The sequence below is a fragment of the Ziziphus jujuba genome, chromosome 2 (assembly GCF_031755915.1).
Source record: "Ziziphus jujuba cultivar Dongzao chromosome 2, ASM3175591v1".
NCBI lineage: Eukaryota > Viridiplantae > Streptophyta > Magnoliopsida > Rosales > Rhamnaceae > Ziziphus > Ziziphus jujuba.
In genome coordinates, this window is record NC_083380.1 from 1,373,558 (window position 1) to 1,395,913 (window position 22,356).

At 36.0% G+C, this 22,356-nt stretch overlaps 3 protein-coding genes across 5 annotated transcripts; all 3 read left to right on the forward strand.

Moving 5' to 3' along the window:
• The first annotated feature begins 357 nt into the window (after nt 1-357).
• LOC107417550 (protein SEMI-ROLLED LEAF 2) lies at nt 358-8,706 on the forward strand. 2 transcript variants are annotated; one of them, XM_025073615.3, is made up of 19 exons: nt 358-788; nt 1,205-1,279; nt 2,507-2,622; nt 2,984-3,098; nt 3,229-3,357; nt 3,486-3,533; nt 4,037-4,200; nt 4,294-4,490; nt 4,623-4,915; nt 5,094-5,243; nt 5,366-5,857; nt 5,975-6,121; nt 6,258-6,333; nt 6,517-6,644; nt 6,910-7,104; nt 7,198-7,335; nt 7,415-7,537; nt 7,657-7,887; nt 8,144-8,706. In XM_025073615.3, the coding sequence occupies exons 1-19, from the start codon at nt 654-656 to the stop codon at nt 8,306-8,308; spliced, it is 3,117 nt and encodes a 1,038-aa protein (XP_024929383.2). In that variant the 5' UTR covers nt 358-653; the 3' UTR covers nt 8,309-8,706. The 2 variants fall into 2 exon arrangements, with proteins under 2 accessions (XP_024929383.2, XP_060670128.1); XM_060814145.1 differs by lacking the exons at nt 358-788; nt 1,205-1,279; nt 2,984-3,098 and having other exon boundaries at nt 3,132-3,357.
• Nucleotides 8,707-9,623: 917 nt separating this feature from the next.
• Nucleotides 9,624-13,828, forward strand: LOC107417558 (peptidyl-prolyl cis-trans isomerase FKBP42). 2 transcript variants are annotated; one of them, XM_016026166.4, is made up of 8 exons: nt 9,624-9,801; nt 10,248-10,334; nt 10,790-10,972; nt 11,631-11,720; nt 11,956-12,140; nt 12,217-12,339; nt 12,474-12,626; nt 13,092-13,828. In XM_016026166.4, exons 2-8 carry the CDS (start codon nt 10,298-10,300, stop codon nt 13,416-13,418), a joined length of 1,098 nt encoding a protein of 365 aa, XP_015881652.3. In that variant the 5' UTR covers nt 9,624-9,801; nt 10,248-10,297; the 3' UTR covers nt 13,419-13,828. The 2 variants fall into 2 exon arrangements, with proteins under 2 accessions (XP_015881652.3, XP_048329923.2); XM_048473966.2 differs by lacking the exon at nt 9,624-9,801 and adding an exon at nt 9,961-9,988.
• A 2,730-nt stretch (nt 13,829-16,558) lies between these two features.
• LOC107417554 (protein OBERON 4) lies at nt 16,559-21,546 on the forward strand. Its single transcript, XM_016026159.4, has 2 exons — nt 16,559-20,101; nt 20,734-21,546. Exons 1-2 carry the CDS (start codon nt 16,993-16,995, stop codon nt 21,291-21,293), a joined length of 3,669 nt encoding a protein of 1,222 aa, XP_015881645.3. The 5' UTR covers nt 16,559-16,992; the 3' UTR covers nt 21,294-21,546.
• The last annotated feature ends 810 nt before the right edge of the window (nt 21,547-22,356 follow it).

The window sequence follows — 22,356 nt, forward strand, 5'->3', positions numbered from 1 at the left end:
TAAGTTTGCATATCAGATTTCAACATTTATTAATAAAAATGTTTAAATTTTAAATTTCTCAATCCTCAAAAAACCAAGCAATCAAAAATCTATAGTTATATACAATAAAAATAATATTTTTAATTATATGAAATTTATCCACAACGAACCATCATTTCGCGCGCGAACCAAAAGGGCAAAAAAAATAATAATAAACAATTATATATTTGAAGATAGAAAGAAAGAAAGAAATACGTGGCGAGCAGAAAACATATTGATTCAAATAGTTCGGATGCTAAATATAGCCGTTAGGTGGAGGAGGAGGAGAATCCATATAAATATATATATATAAGCAAAAGAGTGTTAGAAAAGCTTTTGGTTCGCGGCATTTCTCCTCCGGTGGAGAACCTCGGTGATCGGTGCTCGCTCTCAGCTCCAATTTTCTCATCCTCCCAACGATAACCAATCCCCGTCCCTCCCATTCCACCAATCCCGAGGCCCGCCGATCGATCCCTCTATTTCCTAAAAATTTTTTTAAAAAAAAATCCAGGAAAATTCAATTTTTTTCTTTTCTTTTATTTATTTATTTATTTTGATTCCTTATATATATAAGTTTATGCATAGATTTCTGAGGGATAAAAATCGGTGGTGTCTTTGAGGGGCTTCGAAAAAATATGGGTGTGATCTCAAGGCAGATCTTTCCGGTGTGTGAGAGTCTCTGTTTCTTTTGCCCTGCTTTGCGTGCCAGATCTAGACATCCTGTTAAACGATACAAGAAGTTGCTCGCCGATATATTCCCTCGGTCTCCGGTTGATTTTCTCTCTGTTTTCGATATCTTTTCGATAATTGTTTAATGTTAGATTTTCGGGAAATGTATTTTTGTGAAATTTCTATGCTATTATGATCTGCATGATGTTTGACATTAATCAATTGCATTTCTGATTTGATTTTATTTTCACCTTTTTTTTTTTTTTGTTTGGTTGTTCAGAAAGTAAGTAAGAAAAAGAAATAGGAACAAGTGTGATTTTTCTGTTTCATATGGTTGCTAATTTCAATTTCATAGATAGGAGAAACTCCCTCTTTTACATGTGAAAAATATTTGCTACTTTGCATGTCTTGAATCTTAAATCTCTCAAAGAAAATTTACGGCCTAATATTAATCTTGCAATCAAGAGCCGAATGCATTATTGGGTGCTAATATAACAAAACTTTCATATTTTGGCAGGATGAAGAACCGAATGAGCGTATGATTGGTAAACTATGTGAATATGCCTTAAAAAATCCTCTGCGTATCCCCAAGGTACAGCTCTGCTGGCTTTTGGTGTAGGAAATTTATCAAACATTTTGTGTTTGATATTTGAGCTATTAACTTAACTGATCAGTCGCATTAAATGAGAAAGTAAAAGTTTTTATAAATTATGATGTAAAGATACACATGTGGAAATCTTATAAAGTGCTGTGTAAATATTAGAGTCGTTACCGATCCTCGAGTTCATCTTGTAGGCATTGGATATTGTTTGCAGTGACCGGGTCTTGAGTTTGAGACACATTGATTGGTAAACCCAAAAAAAAAATAAAAAAATAAAAAAATTGGAGTTGCTATTTGTTTAGAGAGTAGAAGTAAATAAAACCAATTAATCGATTGTTTTATCTTACTCCATATAATTTGTCGCCATGCATGGCCTACAAGGGGTTTAGGGTTTAGTGGAGGCAATCAACAAGCGGAGGAGAAATATGTTCAACAAATAGCAGTTTTGGATAGGCTTTTATAAAAGAAAGATCACTTGTTGGGATCAAAGGTCAAGGAGGTCAGGGAATAATTATCACATATTGCCTCCAGGCTTACCATCAACCATCCTCAATGCTGCAACAGATAGTAGCGCAAGGAAGAGAAATGAGATGAAAAGCTGATGGCTCTTGATCACATCAGACTCCCTATCCTTGAGGAATTATTCTTCCTTTTAAGATGCCACATTCTTCTGCTCCCCTGCAAAGGGTTTTCAGCTGAACAGCTTGCTTTTTTTTCTTTATATCACCAAGCTCAATAGAAAAATATTGCTTCATTGAGTTTGGAAAAATTTAGGGCAGTCTAACTGGGTTTTTTAAATCTTTAAGGGGTTTTTTTTTTTTTTTTGGTTGGCTGTTTTTTAAGAAATATAGCTTTCTTGTACAATAATTCTGGAATAATTCCAACCCTGAATACCTTGCTGAGATATACAAAGATGGAAATGGAATGCATTTCTCAACAATGTCATAGTTAGTTTTTTTAAGGACATATATTTTACTGTACTTCTATTAAAACCGTAGAAGGGAAGTAAAAGATTAAGAAGAAGAGTTCTATCTCTGTATTTCATGCTTGGCAGACATGACTGCTCTAACTTTTACTTACGATAAATTGTTGAAAATTAATGTTCATTAGTTAGCTCAATTTTCCATTTAGTCATTTATCCTTTCTTTTTTTCAATTTTTTTAATGATATTAATTTCCTTTTGGCACGCTGATAGAAGTTCAAATATGCAACTTTCAGATCACAAGCTCTCTTGAGCAAAGATGTTACAGGGATTTGAGAAATGAGCAGTTTCATTCTGTAAAAGTTGTCATGTGTATCTACAGGAGATTGTTGATTTCTTGCAGGGAGCAAATGTAAGTTCTTTAGTTTTGTTAATATTGTGAGTAAGATTTAAATTTATTTCCCAGGATATTTCTTCTTTCAGATACCCTGACCATTTCTTGAGAAACTAGATCCTGTGCGAAGTTGAATATGACATGCTAACTAAGCTCAGTTGTGAATTTTTGTTACGATATTCTAAAACCAGATGTTTAAGAGGGCATTCTGAAATATTATTGGCACATAATTAGACTTGCATGTTTGAATCTTTAATGTAGTGAAGAATTACAGATCTGCTACTTTACTAGTATGGCATACCACTTATTGTATGCACTAGTGACTTGGCAAGGACTAATCTACATATAGAAGTTACTGACTAGTAGTACTTTGTGGCAGGCCATTATTTGCAAGTAGCTTCCTTAGTATTATACACATCCTTCTTGATCAAACACGACATGATGAAATACGTATTTTAGGATGCGAAACCCTTTTTGTTTTTGTGAATAATCAGGTGAGACTTGCTGATTTGTCCTCTCTTTCTCAGATTGTTGCATTATTTGTGGAGGTTCCAAATCAGGTATGACTTTCTTTTGAGCTTTAACAGAGGTTTTTAAGCTGTACAATATTTTTTGGTTGTGCAGACGGATGGTACTTACATGTTCAACTTAGATGGCATGATCCCAAAACTTTGTCTTCTAGCTCAAGATACAGGGGAAGATGAGAGGGCGCGACATTTGCGCTATGCTGCTCTTCAAACGCTTGCAGCAATGGTATACCACTTTCCTGCCATTCTAGTTATGATATGGATTAGTAATGCGTATTTCTCATGTCATACTGTAATTCTATGCCTAAGAAATCATTATTATAGAGGCACTCAATAGATTATGTTATTGAACAGGTTTGGTTCATGGGTGAATTCTCTCATATTTCAGCGGAATTTGATAATGTAAGTTAACTTTGATAATTTGTTTTCATTTGTTACCTATGAGTTTTGGCACACAGACAAATTTACACTATTTTAATTCCTTACTTATGAAATATGCTCAATGTGCTTATTGACTGACTTGAGCTATTTGTTAGTGTCAGTCTATATACTGGAATTGCTGTTTAAAAAATATGCATATGAAGAAGTAAGAACCTTCTGATGCATTAGAATCCCAACAATATACCAATGCACTTCCTATTTTTGGCTTTCCTTTCTCATTTCCATAAGTTGTTTTGATTATAATTCTGATTGTCAGAGTATTTAAATATCTTGGTTCCCAATTTTTTGAATAACTTCTTAATTTCATGGACTTTCTCTAACAATATTTTATATCATTCATGTATGGTTCTGATAAAACATTTTAAGTGGCAGTATGGCACAATTGAAACTGAATCATTTTTTTAATCCATGCTCGTATCTGACCCCTAGCGTTGAACACGCATATTTTTTTCTCTATACATCAGGTTGTTTCAGTTGTTTTGGAAAACTTTGGAGGTCCTATGGAAAACTCAGATGCTGACAATGATAAGAATGATGCCCCTAATGAGTCTAATCCTTTACCGTCCATGGCAACAATTTCTTCCTGGAGGATGATAGTGACTGACAGAGGAGAAATTAACGTGCCTGTGTAATTCCTCTTGATGCAATATCCAGTAATGTGGTTAAATATCCTGATGTTATTAATTGTTTAACGGCCGTTATCTACGTTTTTCGAAAACAGGGAGGATGCAAAGAATCCCAGATTTTGGTCAAGGGTATGCCTGCATAACATTGCCAAGTTGGCGAAGGAAGCTACAACTGTACGACGGGTCTTGGAGTCTTTGTTCCGCTATTTTGATAGTGAAAATCTCTGGTCTCGTCATCATGGGCTAGCACTTCCCGTGTTGATGGATATGCAATTAATAATTGAAAAATTCGGTATCTAATATTCTTTAATTCTCTTAGATTGATTTCTCATTCAACCAATCTTTCTTTGTGCTCAACTTGATTGTAGTGTTTCAATTGAAAACGTGGTGACTTTAAGGAAATTGTTTTATAATCAAAATGCAGGGCAAAACACACACTTTTTGTTATCCATTTTAGTTAAGCATCTTGATCATAAGAATGTTCTTAAGCGTCCAAACATGCAATTGGACATTGTTGAAGTTGTCACTGCCCTAGCGAGACAAACGAAGATTCAACCATCTGTTGCCATGATTGGTGCATTGAGTGACATGATGAGGCATCTGCGGAAAAGTATACACTGCTCACTTGATGATTCGAATTTGGGTGCTGAAGTAATTGAATGGAACCGAAAATATAAAGAATCAGTGGACGAGTGCCTTGTGGAGTTGATACATAAGGTGATTCTATTGTCCTTCCTTCTTCGTTGAGATAAATAATGCTGCTTGGTAATATGACTTACAGGATTTGATAAATTAGGTGGGAAATTAATCCATATTCATGATGTGTTATGTCATGTTAAGTGGCGTAGAAAAGCTATCCTCCTAAGCTGGATTTTTCCATTGTTATGTTATGCAGGTAGGAGATGCTAGTCCTGTTCTTGATGTGATGGCTGTTATGTTAGAAAACATGTCTAATATTACTGTTATGGCGAGAACATTGATTTCTGCTGTTTATCGTATTGCTCAAATTGTGGCATCCATTCCAAATTTGTCATACAAAAACAAGGCAAGAGCAAATCATCTTTCCATCTTGTTTTCTGATCTTAATGGTGCATGCAAAGACTTTTCAAGCGTCTATCTGATCAATTAATTTTTTTTTTCTTTTTTTTGAAATCTAATATTCTATAGACATTTCCTGAGGCACTATTTCATCAATTACTCGTAGCTATGGTCTGTAGTGACCATGAAACCAGGGTGGGTGCACACCGTATATTTTCCATTGTTCTAGTTCCATCTTCTGTCTGCCCTCGTACTAGCCCTGCTGGTCCCAGCCATGCAAACACTAATGAAATTCGGAGAACACTCTCAAGAACTGTATCTGTGTTTTCTTCTTCAGCTGCACTCTATGAGAAATTGATAAAGGAGACCTCACATGAGCATGAGGAACCGAAGGCTAATAATGAATCTATTCTAAGCAGATTGAAATCGTCTTATAGTCGAACTAGTACTGTAAGAAGGAATCCACCAGTGCCAACCACAAGTGATTCTGTAGGTAACGTGGATGTAAACATGCGTAGTCCTTCTCTGCTTAAAAGATTGAAGTCAAGAGCTTATACAGTGAAAAGAAATCCATCAAATGTGATGGCCGCTCCAAAAAACAATGTTCCAGACAAAGAACCAGTATGCATCTTTGCTCCTAGCAGCCCTGACATTTTAAGAACTACATGTATGCAATGCTACCTTTGATACTACTAGATCTTTAACATGCATGAACAACTTCCTCTTGGATATGTGCAGACAATCACCCTTAGACTGAGTAGCCGCCAGATTACCCTTCTGCTTTCATCAATATGGGCACAATCCATTTCTCCCTTAAATAAACCAGAAAATTATGAAGCAATTGCTCATACCTACAGCCTGGTGTTGTTATATGCCCGGTCTAAGGTACATCTTCCTTTCTTGGCATGTTAAAAGTTTTTATAAATACATTATTTTCCCGTCCGTTTTCATTAGATAATCAATTTACCTACTCCTTGAATTTTTATCTGTGTTTGTTGCTCTACTTCATTGTGTAATGTAGAACTCTGGTCAAGATACCTTAATTCGAAGTTTCCAGCTTTCATTTTCCTTAAGGAGCATAACCCTTGGTGAAGGAGGTAGGCCTCAGATCCCAAAGTATAAGCAAATTTGATGGTTTTTTATTGTAGAAGTAGAAGCATGATAAAATGCAACTGTCCTATAATCTGATGCAAACTGTGTCAAGTGTGCCAATCATCTAAATGTGTCCTAGTGTAGCAGTCTTGGGATGCTTTCTCCTAAAGAATTTTTCATGCTTACAGGCCATCTGCAGCCATCATGCCGCAGATCCCTCTTCACCTTGGCAACATTTATGATAATCTTCTCATCAAAAGTGTACAACATCATCCCTCTTGTTGCTCGTGCTAAAGCTGCACTAACAAATGAAACAGTAGGTGTAACGGTGTTTTTAGGACTCGTTTTTTCCATTGGCTTTTATATACTTTACTGATCTTACCATTAAGGGTTTCGCTTTCTACTTCATTTTTTGAACGTCAGCTTTTGATAATCTTTTTTATTTTGTTGATACACTGTTCTTGTCCACGTTGTGGAGGAAGAAAAGTACAGACAAATGACTGTCACACGCGAAACATGAAAGTTGAAAATGAAGAAAATGTTACTTCCTACTAATCTTACTCTTAGTGGCTTTGTATCAGGCTGATCCATATCTACAGTTGGTTGATGATTGCAAGTTAGAGACTGTTAATACTGGATCAGGTCAATTAGGTTATGGATCAAAAGAAGATGATGAGGAAGCTATGAAGTCACTTTCAGCAATACAACCAACTGAAATCAAATCAAAGGAAGCATTTGCTAATATGATAGTGCAAAATCTGGGAAAATCACCAGAAGTAATCATATACTGCCCTCTTGAAGCATTTAGTGTTTCTAGTATGTTGCTTAACATCAATGTGACGTTAACACTATGTTTTTTTGGGCTGCAGGAGTCCGCAACAATAATAGAGAAGTTAGAAAATAACTTTTTGCCTGATGACGTATGTCCATTGGGAGCTCAATTATTCATGGATACACCAGGACAGATCTACCAATACATATTAAAAAATAATGGATCTCCTGATATGGTTAGTTATTTACACATTTCGATGTTTTACCTTTTCAGTAAACTAAGCACATAGTATACATAATTGTGTCCTATTGCAGGCTGAGCCACCATTGCTCATTGTTGAGGATGATGTTTTACCCAGTGAAAGGCAAGATGATCAAGGAACAAAGCAAAGCCTGGAAAGTCAAACCCTTCTAAGTGTTGATGAGCTTTTAGATTCAGTAAGTAGGATCTTTTTGCTAATAACCGTAACAAAACATGTTGAAGGCTTCTTCTTCGGAATTATTATACTTACAGCTAACTTTTCTTGCTTCTACATAATTTTATTGTTTGTATGCAGGTGGTGGAGACAACAAATCAGGTAGGAAGGATGTCAGTCTCAACAGCACATGACATGCCATACAAGGAAATGGCTGGCCATTGTGAGGCCCTTCGGAAGGGAAAGCAGCAAAAGTTGTCCACTTTCATGGGTCAACAGAGACAAGACAATTTAATTACCTATCCTTCTCATGATTCCAACCAGGGAAAAGAAATTGTTTCTTCTGCCAATGTCCAACCGGGTTTTCCTATGGTACTTTCTTCATTATACATTTGAATTCAAAATTTTAATCTGTTATTTTCCTGCTATTGTTTATTTCTCTCAAAAACTTAAGATTCCTATATAAGAACTTTTCACAAAAACAATGAAATTACTTTCTTCAGATGTGATATGGCAACACACACATCTAGCTATAATTCTAACTCTGCTCTCATTCAGTTCATTTTTTTTTTTTTTTTTTTTTTCTTTTGGCAAATTGATACTGAACTCATTACATCACGAGATGCAGACTGGAAATCCAATCCTTGTCTCAAACTTCGAAGCTAAACCAGGCAATCCATTCGTCAGCACAGGTCCAACGCATTGTGCAACTGACTACCAGCATACTCCTCAGTTCTTCAAGCTACCAGCAGCGAGCCCTTATGATAATTTTTTGAAGGCCGCTGGTTGCTAACATGTAGAGAAGTGACAGTAGTCCCCATAACAAGTAAGTTTTGTATTTGAACTAAGGACAGAGGCTTAAGTTCACAGGTAGTATGTCAAATTCTCATTAGACTGGCACAGGCTGCCATCGAAATTTTGCAAACTTTTGTAGCGTTTCGAGATTTATAATCTTTGCCAGTTAGTGTCTCCAATGCTTCCATCCATTTTGCATTTTATTTTTGTACAGAGGAACCTTAAATATTATTGGCTCTTCCACATGTTCTTTATTTGTTGTGAAATGTGGAAAATTGACCCCTCCAATGTATACTGCTGGGTTGAGTATAGGCTTCTTTCCTTGTTTTCAGTAATTGGATTCCATTCCTTATGATGTGAGGATCTGTAAAGGCATATTTTTTGGGTAGAAGAGAAGCTTGTATAATCTTCTTCTTCATCTTCTTCTTCTTTTCTTTTTTCCTTTTTTTTTTTCTTTTTTTTTTTTAAATATAAAAGAGGAAGAACCACAATCTACAGAATATAACTACTAGCTTGCTCACACAGACAGGTCTTTCACATTTTTTCTGCATCTTTATTTCATAATTTGGTTGTAAAAGTTCATAGAATGCATCTTAAGTTTAGCTTTTTTCAGTTAAAATTCTTACTTGGAAATTGGGTAATGAATATGTGTCTTTATTGGCTTTTGAGAGCTTTTAAGCTCAGCTCACAGTTTCAAATTTTTTTATCCCATCTTTTTATTAACTTGAAAGAATTTTTTTTTTTTAAAAAAAAAAAAAACAAAGTAAAGAAAAGAAAAAATGATAGGGAATTTTCTTGTGACCAAGTTGATTTGGCTATGAACTAAATTAAACAAAAAAAAAAAAAAAAGGATTTACATAAATCAATTTTTTTTAAGGTAAAGAATCTACATCATCAATGGAGATGCTACAACGGTTGCCCTTATAAACATGTAATAAGTCTAAGTAGAGCAAAATTATTCACCCAAAAAAAAAAAAAAATTATATATATATATATATATAATGCAAAATTTACTTGAGAATTTATTGACATCGTAGCCAAGCCCAAAAGCCTCGTGCTTCATCAATGGCATTAATGTCAAGCTGAAAAAAAAAATACAATGGAATTAATTAATTTGAAATATAATACTAATTACTCACTTGAATATTATCTGCCTTTACCCAAAAAAAAAAAAAAAAAAAAAACTTGAATATTATCTGCCACGTGAAGCACGTGATTCATCAAATTTTCTTTTAAACATATTTTGCCTTTTTCTAGTGTTTTTCCTTTTTTTTTTTTTTTTTTTCAGCAATTTTCTTTTTCTCGCTCCAAATAAATTAGAAAAGAAAAGTAAGAAAAGCTTTGCCTAGTGCTTTTCGCCTACTCTTTGAGAGACTTATATTCTCTCTCTAGAATCTTCTTCGAACGTTGAAAATCTACATATTCACTGGCGTTCTACCAAAATCGTGAAGCGAAAACTCGATAGCCTCACAGATCTCACAGCTAGCCCCTGTAAGACGGTCAAACATTTTCCTTTTTTTTTTCTCATTTTCCATTTGGTTCCCGAGAAAATTTGAGGGATAGTAAAAGTAATATGGAAAAAACGGAATTTTTTTTTTGGGTATTATAACGATTTTATGTTGCATTTTTTTTTTTTCCTAAGAAATGAAGTCAGCTTAGCTAATTGATTCTTTACAAGGTTAATCGAATTAAAGTTTCTTGCTTTATTTTGTTTTGTTTTAACAATTCCGAAACTTTTTAGTTACCAGCCAAATGAATTGAATATGATTTCCATGGAAAATTGTTTATCAGTCTTATGGGAAGTCAACTTTGGTTTCAGTTGCTTCTTCCTTATAGAAAAATTATTACAATTTAAAAAAAAAAAATTGGCTTTTTTTTTCATTTTACAATTGAAACGTTATAACTGTTGGCTGATTTAGATTTTCTTTTCATTTAAGGTTTTAAAGAAATTTGGTGAAATCCACTGGGTTTATAAGATTTTGGGACAATGGAAGATGCTCAGGAGCAGAAAAGTCAATCTCTTGGTAATTTTTCATTCTTTGACCTCCATTTCAGATTCGTGAAATGTTCGTACTTTGGAGCTTAACTCAAAATTCAAGTTAAAGGGCGTACAATTCCATGAGAACTTTTGTTTTAAGTGCTATTTTTTATGTTCTGCTTTCAATGGAAACAGAAATCAGATTCTAGTTGATGAAGTAGGTTGCTTTATTTCTAATTGTTTAATTTGGGAATCTAGAAGGTTAATACATGCGATTAGATATAAAAGCAATTTTAATTTCTTATAGTTCTACTTCTTATGATTGCGAGCATATGTAATGGGGAAAAAAAAAAAAATGTTTTTTCCTCGTTTCTTGTGATTGTGGAAGTATTTCTTGATAAGAACTTTTTCATTGTGGTTATTTTTCTATGGCAAATTTTATGAATTTGAAAAAGGGACCTCATCAAACTAACGAGTATCTGTATCTTGTATTCTTTGCAGGTCAAGATGATGAAAATGAAATAGTGACTGAAAGTGCTGCATTTGTTCATGGGGAACCTCCTCAAGATGCTAATGGACCCCCAAAAGTTGATTCTGCGGTGGAAATTCTTCAGGAGAAAGTTACAAAGCAAATCATTAAAGAAGGTCATGGTCAGAAACCGTCCAAATATTCAACATGCTTCTGTAAGTACTAGATAGTTTCATATTTTGGTACTTCAAGCATGTTACCTCCTTTTTGGTTTTGTTGTGCATACGAGTAGGGAAATGCAGAACTTGACATGTTTACAAAATTTTATAAAATAATGTAATTTACAAAGTAATCTGGAGTTACTATTATCTTCCAAATGTAAACTTGGGTATGTGTATTGTTCTTGTCTAGATGTTTCTTTTGGTTTGAGGTGTCTACTATTTGGCATAGAAAGCGTGGCAAGTATATCAGATTGCCTTAGCCAACATCTCATTGTAACTTAAATGAAAATTCTCTTAATAAAATTTCGGGAGTCTTAAGGGTGTGGATAAGTGTATTACAATGGCTGACCACAATCATTTGTGGAATTCCTGATCAGAATACCAGGCTTCAAAAAGATTTGTAGGATTCCAAATTAGAATACTAGGCTTCAAAATGTTGAGAATGCTACTGATACATTATCTATGTTGTTAGAAGTCATAGCTCAAGTGTCATGCAATAGTTATTTTAGAAATTGCTTTTGCAATGAAAATAATTTTAAGTTTTGGGACATTTAATTCTGTTTTCCTTATATAATTATTTTGTAGTAGGTTTATTTATACGTAAAGTTATTATTCTTTCTTTGGTTATCTTGCTGACTTTTATGTACAATAGTGCACTACAGGGCATGGACTGAGAGCACACAGCATAAGTTTGAAGACACATGGCAGGAACAACGACCTGTTGAAATGGTTTTAGGGAAAGGTGTCTGCCTAGCTTATTTTAATTTGGTTTCAATATATAAAAGATGTCAATGTAATGAATTCTGATGTGGTCCATCTATAACGAGCATTTTGTTTTCGTTTAGCATAGTTGTTTCTGACAAATTCTTGGTCCCTTACTTTCAAATGTACAGTACTGGTTCTTGATCTTATTTGCTTTACTTTAATGGATAGATGGGCTTTCTGCTAGATGGTAATACATTTGTTTCTGCAAACAGAGAAGAAAGAAATGACTGGCTTGGCTATTGGTATATCCAGCATGAAGTCTGGTGAACGTTCTCTCTTACATGTAGGCTGGGAATTAGGGTATGGAGAAGAAGGGAACTTTTCTTTCCCAAATGTTCCACCCATGGCTGATATAATATATGAAGTTGAGCTTATTGGATTTGATGAAACCAAAGAAGTAAGTTACTTGCACTTTAATTCCCAAGTAATTGTGTGCAGACGTAAAAGATTTAAAGGCTCGACTTCATTGATAGGGGAAAGCTCGAAGTGACATGACTGTTGAGGAAAGGATTGGAGCTGCGGATAGGAGAAAGATGGATGGAAATGCTTTATTTAAGGAAGAAAAACTGGAAGAGGCTATGCAACAGTATGAAATGGTTACACACTTATATTCCTTAGATATGACTCTATCATTCTATGTTTATACTCCTTTTCTTCGTTTCCTTTTGTTGAGTTATGTATTTTCTTTTGCTTTTTCCTTAATTTTCTTTTTCCTCCTCTTTGACATCAGGCTATAGCATATATGAACGACGACTTTATGTTCCAGTTGTTTGGAAAATATCGGGACATGGCTCTGGCTGTCAAGAACCCATGTCACCTTAACCTTGCAGCAAGTTTAATAAAGCTCAAGCGCTACGAAGAAGCCATTGCACAATGCAGCATTGTGAGTATATATACTATATTACTGCCAAATCATTTCCCTTTAGATAATCCTCTGTGACTGTAATGTTCATTTTTATATGCTGGGAAGTACAGTAATCATGTAGCTCGTTTGTGAATTTAAAAAAGTGTAGATCCTTATGGATTGAGAATTTACTTCATGTTTGGGTTGGCTTCTTAGGAATTGTATTTGATGGAGTAAATGAAGGCTCGCCATCGCCTTTAGTTACCTAACTTCTAACATTTCAAAATGCGGTTTCTGTATCTCATCTATTATCTATATCATGGATTCGTTTTGTAAAATGTGCTGTTTGCCCATTAGAATTATGAATGAAGTTGACGTTAAGGTATTGAATTATATATTATTTTGCCTCTGAAGCCATTTAAGTTTTTCATTGTTAATTTATATCCATGAATGTGGTAATCTCTGAGATTTTCATATTCACTTCGATCCTGATGGGTTTTGCAGGTGTTGTCAGAGGACGAAAACAATGTCAAAGCACTTTTCAGGAGAGGAAAGGCCAGGGCAGAGCTTGGGCAGACTGATGCTGCGCGAGAAGACTTCCTAAAGGCACGTAAATATTCTCCTGAAAACAAAGCAATCACAAGGGAGTTACGTTTGCTCTCTGAGCATGACAAGGCTCTTTATCAAAAGCAAAAGGAGATCTATAAGGGGATTTTTGGTGCAAGGCCAGAACCAAAACCTAAGCGAACTAATTGGCTGATCGTGATTTGGCAATGGTTTTTGTCACTATTCTATCGCCTTTTCAGGCGCCATAGGCAGAAATCAGACTAGTCAAGCTTTTGAGCAACAAGAGTGATGAAAATTATGCATCAAGTTAGCATCCTTAAAATAGCAGTAAAAACTTTCTGATGAGTTTGTGGTCTTGAAAGTCAACCAGCTGTCAAGTGCTTTATCAAGAGGAAATGCAGGATGCCTAATATATGTCTATGAAAGAACCTTCAGACCTGTGAGTGTATCAAAGACCAGAGTCCCTACATTGTTGGGAAGAGGGTTTTTCTTTTTATTACAATTTCAATGAACTATACCTTGTACTTCAATTTCATGTGCAATTAGTCATTTATTTTCATCCTTGACTATGGCTCTAATCAGTTTCAATTCTTGATGATGTCTACTGTAATTAAAGATTTAAGCTCACTGAAATAGAAAAAGACTGAGGCTCTCCTGCTTCTCATTTGATTGTATTTATAAGATTCATCCATTTAAAACCTGTATTATTTGTTGTTGTAAAAATCGCAGTTGCTCTGTTGAAATGGTCATCCCAAAGTCAACAAAAACAAATATTTAGCTTAGGCTAGCAAAATAAGACAATGTAATCTGAATTTTATACTACATATATAACAAGCTTGCATATATTTATATCAATATGATCCTACAAAACATCAACTTCATATTCAAAACAATTGAACAAAAAGAAAAAAAAGGGTGGGGAAAGAAATCCCCACTTCGGGGCTAAAAGTATCTACCACGGTGTTCTAGGCATAGACATCCAAGCAAAGTAAGCGCAGACTATCTTTTGAGATATATACACATAAACAGCAAACGATAAGCTCATTAACGTCAAGTCCTTCCAGTCACCCTTCTTCTGAGGACTCAAATTCTCCTTCACACACTTTCCCAACTTTCCAAAACCCACAAAAAATGGCAACGACGTTTGTTTTTCTTTCTGTTTCTTTGTTCCTTCCTCTGTAGGTTCACGGCTTTGGCAAGATAAGAGAATCAGATTTTTGGGTCTGCATCTGTTCTTGAACTCAGATATGGGTCTGTTTTTGCTATGAAAACAATAGCCAAGTGAGAGAGCAGCAGCCATAGAAAGAAAGACAAATGATCAAGGTTTTGGAAAAATGAATGAAATTTAAGGAGGTCGGAGGGTTGAGTTAGAGAAGAAGATGGTTCTGTTCATCGATTGTTGAGAAGTGCTTCTGTGTTATTTGACTTTATCATGGGAAAGAAGATGAGCAACAGTAATATAAGAAAGAAAATATCTTTCAGTGGCAAGTAGATATTAGCCTTTGGAATTCGCAAAGAGAATGGATAAGACTACCACTGTAACTTGCTTGGTCAAAACAATGTAGACCTTTTGAAAGCTCTACTCTGTTAATATCTCAAAAAATGCCATTTTACATTAAATTTTAGCACTTCATTTTTCTCCATAGACCACTTTATTTCAATATTGAGAAGTCAAAACAAAGATTCCGAATGTGTTCATCTGATGAGAATTGGAGATTCGTTAAAAACATAAGGCCTAAAAATGACACCATTCCCAAAGGTTAAAAATTTAAATTTCCCTCCTTCTTCCTCATGGACTTTGAAGGGTCTTTCTGAGTCAAAAAAGTAACAAAAATCCATTAACACAAAGCTTTCGTGGAGGATCACTTAGAAATATCAAAACTTTGGACTGTGAATTTATCTCCTTTGACCTTCTACCCATCTTGACTATTAGTCTCTCCTTTATCTGACACGTATAAGATATAGATCTCTGAATCTCATCCCCAAATGGTAGGCCCAGCTATAACCCAGACCAAATGTCTAAATTCAATCTCCACCTTTAGATTTTTAACCCCCCAACAACAATCTCCACCTTACATTTTCTGAAACATGTTTATCAATTAGTACAGAAGATAGAAGAGTCAAATTTTGAGTAATGTTATGACGTCAAAAAGTCCAAGAAAGAGTCAAACCGTCCTTATTTTTGTCTTTTTTTGTGTACTGGAATACATGCCATCTTTTACTGACACGTGTTTGTAATTAAAGCTGAATCAACACGTGGATGGTCAAGATTGTGAGTGTAATTATTTTGTGTACTCACATACGGTGATCTTCCATCGACTGTAGCAAATAAAATTTGCGATCTGAGCAGTGAGTACTGACCCACTGAGCTGCTGCACGCAGCTGGCCAATTGCAAAACCTTGTGGTTTTATTGAAAAATGTAAGTATGAACATAAAGAACCTATCATATCACGCCACGTAATTGTACTAGTACTCAATGGTCAAAAAACGGAATTTTAAAAAGTTTTGATACTAAGTTGGAAGGACAAATTAGTTGGAAAATGAAGCTCCTCATTTTCATCTTCGATTTTTCTACACAATTTGATAAATTAATTTTAAATTATGGAGAAGTTGCTTTATTTTTTTGAAAGTTTAAACTATTTGCACGTTGTGGGATTGAGATTGATTTATCCATGCACAAGTGCACATCATATATTATAAAGCAAATTAGTGAGGCCAACATTATGGACCATTTGTCATATTAAATGTAATATAGAAGTTGGTCCAACAATATTAATTCATGCTTAATAAATATTCTTATTATTATAAGGAGACCCATTTGTTGTCATAGTTGGCTTATTAGGCGTCCGTGATATGTTGTGTGTTACTCCGCAAAAATATTTTTATCTGTGTACTCAGTACCTATGTGCTAATACAAAATGAATGAATTAATTATTACTGTTGATAAAATTTTAATTTTCATACTAAACAAAAAAAAGTTTTTGTTAACATATAGTAATAATCTCAAGTTTTGAAAATAAAATGGCATCGAATATTAACATATAAAATAATATAAACACAGTCATCGTTTTAAATTTTAATAAAACCCAAAAAAAAAAAAAAGAGTGAATTATAAAATATTTACTTTTTATTTTTTTTTATTGGGGTCAAGATTATAAAATTAATTATTTGAAGAATAATGGGAACAAGTAATAACAAGCATACTTAAATTGTAGTACTCTCAACCATAGATAACCTAAACCCACCAAAGAGGCCCCCAAAAAAAAGAAAAAAAAATTAAAAAAAAAAGAGAAATGAAAAGTCCATGTGAAAAAGAGGACAAATTCTACCGTGCACCCTAGGTGAAATACGCATCCTTCCTCCTCGTCTTTTGCTTTATCATTCAGACTTCTCTTCTCCCCAAACAAAAAGTCTTTAAACTCTCTCTCTTTCTCTCTCTCTCTCTGCGTTCCACGCACTTTGCGTATTCAACTCACTCTCTCTCTCTCTCTCTCTCTCTCTTCGCTCAGTGGTTAAGCTGCGTTGACTGAGATAACCCCCCCAAAAACACCAAACCCAAAGCTTTCATTTTTATTCAAATTTTCATTTTTGTGTTCCTTCCCATATTTCCAATTATGTCCTCCGCCATTTCCAAAGTTTCCACACCACTCCTTTCCCGCCGGTACGCATTCTCGACGTCTTTCCGGTTGCCGGTGACGCCTTGAAAACCAAAAGCCAGCCACTTCAATCTGGAAGCTAGGGCACCGAAAAAGTTTCCACCTTGAATATTTTTTATTTGAAGAAAAAGTTTTTGTTTTTTGGGTGTGTGGTGGGAGGTTTGAGGGGTGGTTCGAGAAAATGAAGAGGTTGAGATCCAGCGACGATCTTGATTCGTACGGAAAAGATCCGAGCCCGAATCCGAATCCGAGTAGTAGGTCATCTTTGTCTTCTCACCGAAGCTTTTACTACAAGTCGGACGGTGCAAGAAAGGGTTTGTTGTCTTCGTCGTCGGCATCTTCGGCTTCGGCTGCGGCGGCGGCGGCTAGGTATGACAGAGAGCGGTTGGTGGACGACGACCGAGAAGGGTCGAGGATTGTGAGGAAGCGAACAGCGGATCACGATTTCGATGGATTCGATCGGAGAAAAGGGTTTGATAGGTATAGAGACGGTGGCGGTGGAGGAGAGAGCAGAGGGTATGATCGTGGTCTGATGCATCGTTCCGAGAGCTTTTGCGGGTCGAGGAGGGAATTCCCGAAAGGATTTCGATCGGAGCGAGATAGGTCTCGGCGAGAAGGGAGTGTTTCGTCATGGAGAAGATTTGGGAATAATAATAAGGAGTTTGAAGAAGGAGGGAATAGTAGCAGGAGTAGTAGATTGGAGGAGAGAGGGAAGGGATTGAGGGACGTAAAGTCGCCGTCTTGGTCGAATTCGAAGGATTCAGGTAGTGAGCAATCTACTAGGGTTAGGTCTCCGAGCAGGGGATTCAGAGATGGGAAATCCATGTCCATGTCTAAGTCCAAATCGCCTACTTGGTCCAAGGACTCGGTTGGGAGCGAGCAATCCAAGAGCGTTGAGCTGAAAAAGAGTGAAGAGGTTCAACAGGTTGAGAGTGGGAGTAGCAGTGAAATGGAGGAAGGAGAGCTCGAACCTGAACCTGAGCCTGAACGCAAACATGAGGCCGAACCCACAACCAAAACCGAGACCGAAAGCGTTCCAGAAGTTGAAGCTGAAATGGCACAAGTGCGGGTTGAGGTTGAGGTTGATGCTACTACTACTACTACTACTGCTGATAGGGAGGTAGAGAGTGCGTGCCCAGTTGAGGATATGAAGACGGATATGGAGGATAAAGATAAGTCTTTGAGCAAAGAAGAGGTACAGAAAGATCAGTCATTGAGCAAAAATGAAGAGGATAGGAATGGTGAAAGTGCTTTTGAAGGTAAAAATGTGGAAAGCCAAGTAGATGAGTTGCCTAATCGTGATAAAGGCATGATTGATGAATCACGTGAAGCTGATAAAGAAGATGGCAAGAGAGAAGAAGAACGTTTGAGGGATGATGATGATGATGATGAATGTGAGGAAACAAGAAAGGATACAGTTGAGGAAGAGAAAGTGCAATTGGAAGGGGGATCTAAGCAGGACAAGGGCATAGATCTTGAAGTCAAGGCTGAGGATGAGGAAGGTAGGGATATGGATATGGAAGTCATGGAAGAAAATGGAGATCCTAAAGAGGAAATGGCAAAGGAAACAGATGGTTTGGCACTGAGTTTGAAGGACAAAGGGAAAAGCTTGGCTGTTACACCCACCAACCATGTTGCAGATTCTACAGAGGATGGTGCATGGAATGAAAGAGAACCTAGAGATCTGTTAAGTTGCAGGGACAGTGATATGGAAGGACCCAGTACAAGAGGTTTTGAACTGTTTAGTAGCTCTCCTGTTAGAAGACAGGACAGAGCGGAGCAATCTGGTGTTAATATGCAGACCAGTGAACAGCTAGGGCTTGAGCCACTTGATCTTTCTCTTAGTTTGCCGAATGTTCTCTTACCTATTGGTGCAGCTCCTGGTTCTCCAGGTCAAGCAAGGAGTGTTCAGTCCTTGAGCAACACATTTCGTACTAATTCGGATGGATTTACAGCATCAATGTCTTTTTCAGGTTCTCAGTCATTTTATCACAACCCAAGTTGCTCTCTGACGCAGAATTCGATGGACAACTTTGAGCAATCGGTGAAAAGTCGTCCCATTTTTCAGGGAATCGATTGGCAGGCACTTGCTCAAAATGAGGCTAAGCAGAAGGAAGTTCCTCTGTATCAAAGAATCCTGATGAATGGAAATGGTAGCAATCAGCAGTCTCAAGCCATTTCAAATGGTCAGTCTGTGCAGGGGCAACATTCTAAGATTCCTGAAGGAAGCTCAAAAATGGCCAATGGATTGGAAAGGCAACTAAGCCTCCACAAGCAGCTGTCAGGAGGACAGTCAAGGCACCACGACGATGTTCGGTCACCTTCACATAGTGTTGGGTCTCACGAAATGGGATCAAATTATAGCTTTGAGAGGAAGAGAGTAATGAGGGAGAAAAGTAGTGGTAGCTTATATAGGAGTAGTAGCATGAAGGAACATGAAAATTTTCTCATTGGTGGGGCTGAATTCGTTGAGACAGTGATCGCCCGGATAGTATCAGAGCCAATACATGGAATGGCTAGGAAATTTCATGAAATGACAGGACAATCCTTGGCATGTCTGAAAGAGAGCATGCGTGAGATATTGTTGAATCCGGATAAGCGTGGGCAAATATCTGTAATCCAGAAAGCATTGCAAGAGAGGTCTGATATAACCTTGGAGATGCTACTAAAATCCCATCGTGCGCAATTGGAAATCTTGGTTGCTTTGAAGACTGCTTTACCAGATTTTCTTCAGCAAGCAAACACTGTTTCGTCTTCTGATTTGGCTGAGATTTTTCTCAATTTAAGATGTAGAAATCTTTCTTGTCGGAGTTCTGTGCCAGTGGATGAATGTGAATGCAAGGTTTGTGTGCAAAAGAATGGTTTTTGCAGTGCTTGCATGTGTCTTGTGTGCTCAAAATTTGACATGGCGTCCAATACTTGTAGTTGGGTTGGGTGTGATGTCTGTCTTCATTGGTGCCACACAGATTGTGGGTTACGGGAATCTTATATAAGAAACGGACGGAGTGCAAGTGGAGCTCAGGGAACATCCGAGATGCAATTTCATTGCGTTGCATGTGATCATCCTTCTGAGATGTTTGGCTTTGTGAAGGAGGTTTTCCAAAATTTTGCTAAAGATTGGACAGCTGAAACATTTTCCAAGGAACTTGAATATGTCAAGAGAATTTTCGTTGCAAGTAAAGACTTAAGAGGGAAACGGCTTCATGAAATTGCTGGCTACTTATTGGGAAGATTGGCAATCAAGTCTGACGTTACTGAGGTTTACGGTCATATCATGGCTTTCCTGACTGGTAATAACCTATTTTCTTGAACAAGGTTTTTATCTTTTTATTATATATATGTGTGAGAATTTACCTTCTGGATAAACGTGTTTGGTATGCTTGCTAGTCACACATTTTATATTCAGATTTATAAGGTATGTACGAGTTGTGATATTATTTTGTTTCTTGTGCTAATCTTTAAGACTGTTGACAGTTTTTTCAATATGGTAAAACCAATTTGAGTAATTTTTTGAATCAATTAAAATACTACTTTAAAGACTTTGTTTTGCCTATATACGAGCATAATATGGAGTTTATGATACCCTTGTACATGAATCTTGTGATTGTCATATGAATCTGGAGCATGTAGCTTTAATTTCTATTTAAATTTTGTGATTGTCATATGAATCTGGAGTATGTAGCTTTATTTTCTACTTTCCAGGCGTCAACACTTTCTGCTTGCTCCTGGTTTTTTGCATTTTGGGTATTGGGAATTGAAGTTTGGAGCTTTGAGAAATGGGTTATACTTTATAGCATGATTTTTTTGCCATTTATATTGCATGTGTTTTCTTCAGGTTAAATTGTTAATGTTTTGATTGGCACTATTATCTATTCAAACCAAATGGTGAGGTCTTAATTGCATCTATCACTTATCATTGCAGATAGTGATTCTTCCAAGTCGAGCAAAGCACCAGTTTCATCCGGGAAGGAACAAAGCAAAATGAACAATGGGATTGCTGGACCCAGTCAAGAAGCAACATGGCTAAAGTCTGTCTATTCAGAAAAGGTTCCTCAGTTGGAAATAGCTACTAGCTTACTACCTAGCTACAGCTATGACCGAAATGAAAAACGTATTGTGGACTTGGACTTGCAAACAAGTTCTCAAAAGGAACCTCTTTTTGATGAATTGGAAAGCATTGTGAGGATCAAACAAGCAGAGGCTAAAATGTTCCAGTCACGAGCGGATGAAGCAAGAAGAGACGCTGAAGGACTGAAACGCATAGCCATTGCAAAGAATGAAAAGATTGAAGAAGAATACACAAGTAGAATTGCAAAGCTGCGTTTGGTTGAGGCTGAGGAAATGCGAAGACAAAAATTGGAAGAGCTCCAGAATTTAGAACGAGCACATCGTGAATACTTCACTATGAAAATGAGAATGGAAGAAGATATCAAAGATCTGTTATTGAAAATGGAAGCTACAAAGCGGAATCTTGCAATGTGACCGCCAGATTAACAACATTTTTCTGTAGAATTATCATCTTCCAGGTATTATACCCTTAATGATGTAATTCTATGGTTCTGAGATGTAGTTCTTGATCTGTAGGCTTTTCCTTGTTTTTTGTTTTTTGTATTTTTTTGTTTTTTTTTCCCCTTTTCAAAATTGTTTCTGTTGTATTAGCTTTTGAATTGCTAACCAGAATCTGTACAGAACAGCAAAATCTCTTTTATGTTATAAAACCAGTTCAAATTTATTATGGAAGCAATCTGATAGAGAATTTATTGATAATAGTTTGTCTCCTAATGTAATTTTACTGCAATGCTTGAGATGTGCCCTTGATGCTTGGTTGATTCTGTTTGGGATCAGCAGAAAAAAGGTTCTCCTGCATTATCTGTTTCTCTTTTGTTTTTTTGAATCTGCATTATCCGTTTGTTCATGAATTTGATTATGACAAAATATTCCGGAAAATCAAATTTAATTGTATTCTAGAAATTTGTTTTGTATGTGTCCATTTGATTATTATTATTTTTTTGGGGTAAAATGTATCAATTGTTTGTCATTATGATATTTTGAAGCAAAATAATGTTTATATATATATATATATGTGTCTGTGTATATTAACTTTGTACAGAATATCCTAGGCTTCAACTAAGTACTTCAATAAAAACATTGAATTTACTCGAATTATGAGAACCATACATGCCATCACAGTTTAAAGAATTCTCACATTTTTAAAATGCAAATATGGCATACATGGTAGCTTGACTTTTCTATTGTTGTAATGTTGTTGAAACTTTGAAGAGTGCAATGCGTATTCATGAAAAATACCTTGATCTACATCCAATTGATTGGTTGGGCACAAAATATTGTCCTCTTTGCATTATTTTTTGAAACACCTGTATGAGAGATTATATAGTCAAATTAGAACTTGAGTTTATTTCCTTTAAGTCCCAGAAAAGAATAGCGAAAACCTATGATTGAGAAATGGAATAGCTTTTTCTAGATTTATTTATTGATTGAAACGGATTGATTGAAACGGCAATGACCCAGCACTCTTCAGAAGGGT

Bases quoted from the DNA above. Each gene is read 5' to 3' on its own strand.
- LOC107417550 (XM_025073615.3), top strand. From the start codon at position 654: ATGGGTGTGATCTCAAGGCAGATCTTTCCGGTGTGTGAGAGTCTCTGT. The intron at 5,858-5,974 runs GTATGCATCTTT...GGATATGTGCAG, and splicing joins ATGTTCCAGACAAAGAACCA to ACAATCACCCTTAGACTGAG. The intron at 7,538-7,656 runs GTAAGTAGGATC...GTTTGTATGCAG, and splicing joins TTGATGAGCTTTTAGATTCA to GTGGTGGAGACAACAAATCA.
- LOC107417558 (XM_016026166.4), top strand. From the start codon at position 10,298: ATGGAAGATGCTCAGGAGCAGAAAAGTCAATCTCTTG. The intron at 10,335-10,789 runs GTAATTTTTCAT...TATTCTTTGCAG, and splicing joins GCAGAAAAGTCAATCTCTTG to GTCAAGATGATGAAAATGAA. The intron at 12,141-12,216 runs GTAAGTTACTTG...CTTCATTGATAG, and splicing joins GATTTGATGAAACCAAAGAA to GGGAAAGCTCGAAGTGACAT.
- LOC107417554 (XM_016026159.4), top strand. From the start codon at position 16,993: ATGAAGAGGTTGAGATCCAGCGACGATCTTGATTCGTACGGAAAAGAT. The intron at 20,102-20,733 runs GTAATAACCTAT...TTATCATTGCAG, and splicing joins TATCATGGCTTTCCTGACTG to ATAGTGATTCTTCCAAGTCG.